The 9,412-nt window shown below is 42.1% G+C and overlaps 1 protein-coding gene across 2 annotated transcripts; it reads left to right on the top strand.

The window, feature by feature from the left end:
• The first annotated feature begins 348 nt into the window (after positions 1-348).
• srp54 (signal recognition particle 54) lies at positions 349-8,719 on the top strand. Of its 2 annotated transcripts, none has more exons than XM_088647606.1 (17): positions 349-440; positions 821-985; positions 1,090-1,189; positions 2,548-2,639; positions 3,154-3,238; positions 3,345-3,449; positions 4,205-4,271; positions 4,355-4,412; positions 4,620-4,770; positions 5,048-5,196; positions 5,794-5,894; positions 6,254-6,340; positions 6,618-6,691; positions 6,886-6,994; positions 7,351-7,521; positions 7,816-7,911; positions 8,280-8,719. In XM_088647606.1, exons 3-17 carry the CDS (start codon positions 1,112-1,114, stop codon positions 8,369-8,371), a joined length of 1,515 nt encoding a protein of 504 aa, XP_088503732.1. In that variant the 5' UTR covers positions 349-440; positions 821-985; positions 1,090-1,111; the 3' UTR covers positions 8,372-8,719. The 2 variants fall into 2 exon arrangements, with proteins under 2 accessions (XP_088503732.1, XP_088503733.1); XM_088647607.1 differs by lacking the exon at positions 349-440 and adding an exon at positions 447-584.
• Positions 8,720-9,412: the final 693 nt, after the last annotated feature.

The following is a 9,412-nucleotide window of genomic DNA, read 5'->3' as shown; positions in this document are numbered from 1 at the left end:
TCTCCGCGTCACACTGCTCAATAACACAAGCGTTGCAATTTGCTTCGTATTAAAGAAGTGAAACAGCAGGTTGATATTGCTTAAGGTAGAAATAGTCGCTGGAAGTGTAGGTACAGTATGGCACAGCTCAATCGTACCTTCTGTTAACATTGAAGGTACTTTATTTATATGAAAATAAATGTGTCACAAATCATTTTGAATTACTTAACACAAATATGGTAGAAATAGTTTTAGTTTTAAAAACATGCTTAGTATATATTTAGTACTGCGTTGTACCCAAAATACGTTTCAGTATATTAATGAACCCAAAAGCAGCTTTCCACCTTAAAATTATGCCCCTCCCCCTCGTCGACAGGGGGTGGGCGTGCCTCTGTGACCCAGGAAATACAAAGTGGTTCCTGGGGCATCTTAGTTTATGGTGACGTTTCTAATGTGCTTTGGTAAGGGACTGGGCTTTAAGTGTTTATAGCGGTAGTGTAAAACGGGGCGATTTCCAATTGTGTGCTTGGGAATAGACCCCTTTTAAAATCGGGATTTCATTTCGAGGGATTTTCGCCCACAGGCAGATGGCGACAGGCGATATGGTAACGTTTTCGAGGAGGCGAATCGGCAGTGGGCTGTGCTTAGGGATGGCCTGTTTACTGGGTCATCACGCATCTGTTTCGTTGACTCGCACCACGGATGGGTTTTAGTGCCGTTTACCACTGTCCGTGGTTGTGTTTGTTAAGCTCGCTGCTTGTGTACTGCTCGCTGGGTCCGTAACCCGTAACGCGAGAATGGCGGCTCCTGTGGTAACGATTGTGTCTTTCTGCTCCAACAGCCGCTCCAGTAGAAGGAGAGAGTCGAGCGCCCGTTGTTTTCTCTTTCTCTCCGGCTGATCGCCAAACGGCTGCGGTCTTGGATGGACTGAGAGGGTTTCCCTGTGCTACTGCAGCGGAGCAGGACTGTCCCGTTTAGACTTGCTTTAAATCGGCACGTTTTACAGGTACGTCTAGCTGCATGGGGGGAGTCAAACCGTGGAACGCGAACTGTTGAAACGTCTGTGTCTAAGAAAAGGGCAGGTAACTTATCTTCATTATTCTTCCCTAGGGTTTTTAAAGAAGCAGCCAAAATGGTTTTAGCGGATCTGGGACGAAAAATAACCTCGGCGCTGAGATCGCTGAGCAATGCTACCATCATAAATGAAGAGGTAATTTCAGCTTGATGTCAAAACTGCGGCCCTAGTTTTTCTTTCCGTCTTAAAACACATTTGAAATCACTACAGAAGGCAGCCCATTCTGCCAGGTACTCCTGTGACGTGTATGTTGCTTCTTGTTGCTCGTAGCTGTAGTTTGGGTACAGAAATGTCTCGGTGTCAACAGGAAATGATTGGAGCTGTAACTGGGAGCTACAGTTGAGTGCTTAATAGTTAACAAATGTACGAAGGGGATCCTGCGTGTCCACAAAAACAGGAATTAGTCTTGATAAGAGCTGGATTTCAGCTTGGTCGTCTGTAGAACTTTTTTAAAGGTTACAGTGCGCTTCTTACGAAGTTTAAAAGCCATCTTATGTATTTAGCTGTGAGAACTTTATATGTGAGCATGGTTGGACATTTTTTTTATAGCCCCCTCTGATTGTATATTATGAGTTACCTTCTAAAAGCTTTTGGTTGTTGTCAAAGGCTCTTGCATCAGGCCACATGAAGTACATTTTAATGTACACACGTGGAAATCCTCTTTCAGATCTCAGCAGTGATTACAGTATCTGAGCATATCTAGTTTTTTTTTGCATGAACAGTTGAAGATGCATGTGCACAAGTAATAAAAATCATAAGTATATGATTTGAACGCAAAGCTGTACATCCACGTTTATAACAGATATGGAAGGATAGTGACAAAAGTCAAGTGTAGTTTGTTTTTAGAGTGTAACATATTGCTTGTTTGTTGATAAAATGCCATTAAAACGTATTTCATGTAGTTTCCTTGAGATGTTATCTGTTAACAAAGAGATTATTGATTTTTGTGGAAGCAAGTGATTTATATTTCGTCCTTTTTCAGTAGCCACTTAAGCCTTAGTATTGGCAGACAGGCTGAATGTTGGGACCTTGAGTGCTTTAAATCAGTTGCAATCGGGGACTTAGCTGGATGTGGCAGAAACAGTTACATTAGAATGTGGTTCCTAAAGCCCTTTGCGGTAAAGTGATAATTATTCATATTAAGTTCCTGGAGCGCTCCACCAATGGTGGTGCTACTCTAAACTAAACTCTTTAATTGTATAATCATGATATTTGTAACCTGGCTCTGATGTGAATAAAGAATGACTGTACCTTTCATGAAGTGTAGGTTATGAATAGTCAACTGTAAAAAAAAAAAAAAAAAGAACCCAACAACAAACAATTAAATTGATCTTTGGTTCTGCCTAAGAAAATAATCGGACAAACTGACAAACACCAGAAGAGACTGGGCCCTCGGGGAATTGTCAGCCCTGTTTCAGGTGCACTTGCTTGGTCTCGTTGCTCTGTTGGCCACAGAGCAGCTGCTGCCAATGACAAAGCTGACTTTCTTGCAGGTTTTAAATGCTATGCTGAAAGAAGTTTGTGCTGCTCTACTAGAAGCAGATGTAAACATAAAGCTCGTCAAACAACTAAGAGAAAATGTCAAGTAAGTGGCCCACTGGAAGCCTTAAACTTGATTCTTTCCTGCATGTATGTTTTAATTACCCAAGTGTTTTCGAGAGTGATGGGGAAACGTCCAGAATGTCCTGTTGGCATTGAATGTTATTGAGTGCTGCACCACCTGTCTACCATAACACACTGCATTGCCTCACTGATGTCCTAGTCTGTGTAATATTCGGCTTTACTCTTTTTTTTGTACCTTAAGCGTCTTTGTTCTGTGCCTTGTCTGTGTGAGAGCTGTGTATAAAGTATGTTTTAAAGGCTTTGATCAGGCGTAAGCCTAACTTTATAGAGCTAATGGCTGCCTGAACACTGCGTGAGGGTGCTGACCCTTTCTGCTTGGCGGTGTGAAGCTGCTTTTGAAGTCGCCCTCCAAAGGCTTTTTGGGTGCTGCTGTTTACGCTTCCAGCGGCAGCGTGCCATGACCTTCACAGGTATTCCGAAACCCACGGGCTGTTCAAGAAAGAAGTGTCCCACACCCCTAAACTTTTTCATTTCAGGTCGGCCATAGACCTTGAAGAAATGGCCTCGGGCCTGAACAAGAGAAGGATGATTCAGCACGCTGTGTTCAAGGAGCTGGTGAAGGTACGCTGGTTTCAAGACGGTGTGTCCTGAGGAGATTGATCTGACAGGGGTGGATTAGGTGGAGAAGGTCTGTTGCGATGCCTTTTTTTGTGTGTTTGTTTTCCAGCTCGTGGACCCTGGAGTCAAAGCCTGGACACCGACGAAAGGGAAGAACAACGTGATCATGTTTGTGGGTCTGCAGGGCAGTGGGAAAACCACCACATGTTCCAAGGTACTGCTAAACCGAATCAAATCAAAGGTTATTTATCACAACAATACAGCGTGCAGCAGTAGTTGCTGGCAATGAAATGTCTCTTCTGCGAGCTCACAAAAATCACAAAAACACAAACATCACAAAATTGAGGTTACGAAAATAAGGTTACATCATAATAGAAATTGAATAAAACTCAATATGAGTAGAGCTGCTGTGTGTCCATGGTGTATGTAATATATACAAGTAGTGCAGTTATGCTGAATACAGTGAAAACTGTGTGTCCATGTAGCCATTACAGGTGATTTGCTAAAGGAGCTGTAGGTTGGCTATTTAGCAGTCTTATTGCCTGGAGGTAGAAGCTGTTCTGTAGTCTGTTGGACTTGGGCTGAATGCTTCGGTACCGTTTACCGGACGGTAGGAGGGAAAACAGTTTGTGACTGGGATGACTGGGGTCCTTGAGAATGGACCTGGCCTTCTTCAGACATCTAGCTAGTAGATATCCTGGGTGTTTGGTAGCTCACAGCCGGTCATGAGCCGCGCTGACTTCACCACCCTCTGCAGTACTTTGCTACCCCTGGGATCCAGGCCCTGGAGCCCCAGTCTGCTGCACTGTTTTTTCCAGTGCCCCATGTGTCGAAAGAATGGTTTAGTCTAATTCAGCGCTGCAGATTAGAACCCAGAGACCCTTGAGATGGATGCTGGCATCATAGTTTAAGAATGGAATCACACTTTGTTAAATAATCTTCTCATTCATTTTCTATGTATTTTTTTAGTTGGCTTATTATTACCAAAGAAAAGGCTGGAAGACTTGCTTGATATGTGCCGACACATTCAGAGCAGGTAAAATGATTTTTCCTGACTTTGATGCTGGGTGTTTATTTTTTTCCTGGTTGTACTTCATCGACATTCGTTTTGCTTTTCAGGTGCTTTTGACCAGCTGAAGCAGAATGCAACAAAAGCTAGAATTCCCTTCTACGGGAGGTATGTCTTGGTTTCTTGCCTCGCTTTCTGCTTAGTTCTTTTTTCATTTTTCTCGATCATATCTAAAATAGTTTCAGAATATTTGTGCATGTAATGTGGTGTTTGCCAGAAATGTATCTTCATGCCTTCTGATTTGAACATCATTATTGGAATGGGGGGGGGAGCACATTGAATTAACTTTTGTCTTCTTTTTTTTTTATCCTCCAGTTACACAGAGATGGATCCTGTCATTATAGCTTCAGAAGGTGTTGAAAAGTTCAAAAACGAGAACTTTGAAATAATCATTGTGGACACAAGTGGTCGACACAAACAGGAAGACTCGCTTTTTGAAGAAATGCTTCAAGTATCCAATGCTGTAGTAAGTAAATGGACAAAACAACTCAGTATGTTTTCATTCTGGTATTGTAGATCAATTTAGTAATGCTGTTTTAATAAATATGTACGTTTAGAATCATTTTACTGTATTTTCAGTAGTGATTTATAATATAATGTACTAATAATATTAGCCTAAAGTGGACTGTTTGGAACTTATTTTACTTGCCAGCATATAAGCCTGATATTTTAGTTTCAGATCTATACTTGAAACGGGAAAATGCCCACAGTACAGTTTGCTAGCGGGATCTTTTTTTTTTCAGCAACCTGATAATATTGTGTACGTAATGGATGCCTCGATTGGGCAAGCCTGCGAAGCTCAGGCCAAAGCTTTCAAAGACAAAGTAGACGTGGCCTCTGTTATTGTCACAAAACTGGATGGACATGCTAAGGGTGGAGGTGCACTCAGTGCGTAAGTAACCTTTATAAAGAGCTGTGCTTCAGCCCAAAAATATATCTATTTCTTTAGACCTCATGCTGCAGTCTAGTCATAAATGTGAAAGGCAACATATCAGCTTTGGATGACCTGCTTAGGATCTGTTAATATTTGTTTTAAGACTCTGCTTCAAGTAGTGAGAAGTTTGTGTAGAACTGTGTGAATTGCATCTGTAACCAGTCTTTATAGTAACAAGATGAAACTCTTGTTGTGTGATGTTTCTCCTTTCGTATCCAGAAGGATTTACAATCTTGGCAAAGGCAACAGGCTTGTCTGCTGGCATTGTGGGTGTGGTGGTTGTCCAAGCTCAGCAGGCTGGTTCCTTGGGATACCGAATGCAATAGTTTTGACTACAAACTCCGCTATTGCTGTGACTTTTAAATGTCATCTGTGTCTTTTGCTGTTTGCAATGGCAATCAAAATTGCTGTTATTTTTTTCATTCTTCACATGTAATAACACATTTTCTTTAAACACAGAGTTTAGCTTATTTTTTTGTGGCTTCCTCTGAATCCTAAGAGAGGTCCAAAAAAGAGTCATGGAAAAGTCACAAATTCACCATCCCCCTTTTTCAGAGTTGCTGCTACCAAAAGTCCCATAATCTTTATCGGCACTGGAGAGCACATTGATGACTTTGAGCCATTCAAAACACAACCTTTCATCAGCAAGCTTCTGGGTACGTATTGCCCTTTTTCCCCATCTACTCACCTGAGCTCATGGAGACAGCACTAAGAGGCAGTATGAATTATTTTTCCGGGAATACAATGAATACAATGGATAAAAAAGTGAAGTAACTGGTTAGGAATTAGATGTCAATAGGTGAGGTTTTTTTAACCCAGTTAAAGGTTCAGAAATCTGAGGAAAACGAGGAGGAATTGTTTCCCTTTCAGACCATGGTGAGGTGAAAGGGTGTCTGCAGGAGAATCGATAGGTGATTTTTGTACATGGAGTATGATTTTTTTTGCTTGTTTACAGTGTTGTGAGACTGAAGCCTTGTGATATTAACTGTATTAATGTCTACTCTGTTGTTTGCAGGAATGGGAGACATTGAAGGTTTAATAGATAAGGTCAATGAGCTAAAACTGGATGACAATGAAGAGCTCATAGACAAGCTTAAACATGGTAAGACTTCTGTCATTCTGTAGGAGTCAGCATTCACCACAAGCTTCAGTAAGGGTCACGATAAAGAAATAAAGCCTCACCTTCCCCTTCCAAGAGACCTTGACACCTGTATTTTCACCAAAATCTAATTTTATACAAAAAAGTACATGATATTTTCTTAAGGTGGTGTTCATATATGAAAAGGTTTGCTTCATTTCATAAGTGGATATTTTCCAGACACAAATGAATAGTCATTATGTGCAGCATTTAATCATGTTCTTTTGTTTCGTTTCCTTAGGGCAGTTCACTCTGAGAGACATGTATGAGCAGTTTCAGAATATCATGAAAATGGGGCCTTTCAGCCAGATCATGGTAAGAGCCGTCTTGAAGTGTGAAATGTCTGTGGAAATTCAGGGTGCACTGTGTGAGACTGCTTTCTGAACAGCTGTGTTCTGTTTTTGGAGTTTCGGAAACATGTCTTAAATTAATAAGAGTTCGGCCCTTTATGAGTAAGAGATTATTAAGTGTCTTTAGTTTCTAAATGAGGTCTGAACTGCTTTTTGCAGGGCATGATTCCAGGCTTTGGAACAGATTTCATGAGTAAGGGCAATGAGCAAGAGTCAATGGCCAGGCTGAAGAAACTCATGACCATCATGGACAGCATGAACGATCAAGGTAAGTATCGTACGTGGTTCCAAGGTATCAAAGTGAATTTGATACTTATGAGCCATAAAAAAAAGTATTTTTAATTTTTTTTATTGCTTTGAATTTGCAGTATGTTTTATGATCCCAGCTGAGATCTGCGATCTGGGTATTTTAGTAGAATCCATGGAATTTCTGTAACTTTTGGCTGCAGCAGCCTAATCGTCCTGATCAAGTTTCCTTCATGTTAGTGTCCTTGATGGTTTTGAGTGGTTTAGCACTGGCCTTCTTGAACACTGGGCATAAGTGCAGATCGCACAGCTCTGGGGAATCCCTGTACGCCCGCAGTCTCAGAACATGCTCACCCCGGGCCGTCTGCTCCTCGGCAGAGCTGGACAGTAAGGACGGCGCGAAGCTGTTCAGCAAGCAGCCTACCAGGATCCAGCGGGTGGCGCGGGGAGCGGGAGTGGCCCCGCGGGACGTGCAGGAGCTGCTGACGCAGTACACCAAGTTCGCCCAGATGGTGAAGAAGATGGGCGGCATCAAGGGGCTTTTCAAAGGTACGGGCACAGACTAGCGATCGGGTGCGCGGGCGAGACCCCCTGGCACTGTCGGACGGCTGCTCGCACAGCCGCACAATCGTCCCGACCAGCATTCCCGGGATCGGTATTGTTCCCACGTGAGCACGTTTATTCCCGGTTAAAGACCACACGAAGAAATGACTCATTCAGTTCATCTGTTTAAAAACTCCTTTAAGTAGGTCTCAGCATCTTCTTTTATCAGTCAGTTGATGCCTGTCGAGTCTTATTGCAGTAAGATGCAGCATGTGCTGATGTACATTCCTCTCTTCATAGGTGGAGACATGTCCAAGAATGTCAATCCTTCCCAGATGGCGAAATTAAATCAGCAGATGGCCAAGATGATGGACCCCAGGGTTCTTCACCACATGGGTATGCCTCTGTCATTGTCTTCTTGCGTGGCTGACGGTCACCTCGTGCTCCTGAAGCACCGCAGTGTCCACGGGGACACTCCTGCGCACAGTGCTTTGACTCCAGTTGGTACAGATGAGATGAACAGATTGCGTTAGGGAGCTTTTGCACGTACCTGTGTGGGGTGAGACATGAAGTCTAACTGTGAACATTTACCTCTTCCCTGTAAGACAGTACAGCAATTCAAATGATGAACCGGGTTTGTCCTTGTTCGTGTTCTTATAAGGGTTGAGTGACTGAATTGTGAAATCTGCAGTTTTCCGGCTGCTGTTTAGAAATGTTACGTTTGTGTAGTGGAAAGAGCTACATTTTAAATTCTTTTCCTTCAGGTGGGATGGCTGGCCTTCAGTCCATGATGAGGCAGTTTCAGCAAGGGGCGGCTGGGAACATGAAAGGAATGATGGGATTCAACAATATGTGATACTGAAGCCTTAATCTCATGCGTTTAATGTCGTCTTTATTCACACGCTGAATAAGTCGGGTTTTTTTTTTTTTTTAGAATTCACTTCCCAATTTTTGTGAATTGGTTAATAATAAATGCACAGATTTATTTGTCTAATAAGAAAACGGCAGTCTTAATCTGGATCCATGGGATTCACGATTGGGATACAGGTTTTTGCAGATTGTTACATCTGATAAACTTTACGTTTGGCTGATTTGCAAGAAGTAGAGTGTTACTAGTGGAAAATGCATCAAATGAGACTAGTTTGTGACAATATTTTGTCATGAAATGTGTTGTATAATAAAATTTGTATGGTATGCATTCTCAGTTCGGTGTACTTATTTGGGGGGGGGGGGTAGAATATTTTTTTAAATGTTGACTTACTGTACACATTCAGTTCTGGAGGTAAGCAGAGCAGAAGATTGGCTCGCTTTGGTCTGTGAGTGGGGGGGTTGTGAAGTTCTGCTCCATTCTCCTTCGTTAAAGAGAAAAATTGAGTTATTCTGTAAAAATATTTTTGAATGAAATCTCTTGGAGACTGACGAGACCTCTTTGGAGAATGGTCATTGAGGAAAAAAAACTGGTTTGGAGGAAATGGTTTTAGGTCATAAAAACACTTAATGCATCATTCTCCCTTGAAAGTGGGATGTTTTAAGTAATGTAACAAAACACCTTTTTATGCTTCGAAGGGAGGATTATGTACAGTAGGTGCTGATAATTGGACGTGAATTTTCTGCTGTCACGCGTTTCAGGGTTTGGTAAAGCTCTAGAGCAAACCTTCATTTCTGCCGAGGGAGCAGGTACAGTCGATAGTGATGGTGCAAGGAAGGAGTTTGATGTGAAACCCAATGTTTATTTACAAATATTTACATTGTTATTCACTAATCTATTTCCCAAAAAAAAACATTGTGAGTTGAGAATTGAACCTGAGGTGGAAGTGGTTATAATGCCCAGGGGCCATCACATTAGATGATGGTGAGGAGTCTGTACTGTGTTCATGTAGTACTGACGCTCGGGTAA

Source organism: Lepisosteus platostomus, chromosome 10 (genome assembly GCF_059453375.1).
Source record: "Lepisosteus platostomus isolate fLepPlt1 chromosome 10, fLepPlt1.hap1, whole genome shotgun sequence".
Taxonomy (NCBI): Eukaryota; Metazoa; Chordata; class Actinopteri; order Semionotiformes; family Lepisosteidae; genus Lepisosteus; species Lepisosteus platostomus.
This window is presented reverse-complemented; position numbering and strand designations above follow the sequence as displayed.

Bases quoted from the DNA above. Each gene is read 5' to 3' on its own strand.
- srp54 (XM_088647606.1), top strand. From the start codon at position 1,112: ATGGTTTTAGCGGATCTGGGACGAAAAATAACCTCGGCGCTGAGATCG. The intron at 5,197-5,793 runs GTAAGTAACCTT...CCCCTTTTTCAG, and splicing joins GGTGGAGGTGCACTCAGTGC to AGTTGCTGCTACCAAAAGTC. The intron at 7,912-8,279 runs GTATGCCTCTGT...CTTTTCCTTCAG, and splicing joins CAGGGTTCTTCACCACATGG to GTGGGATGGCTGGCCTTCAG.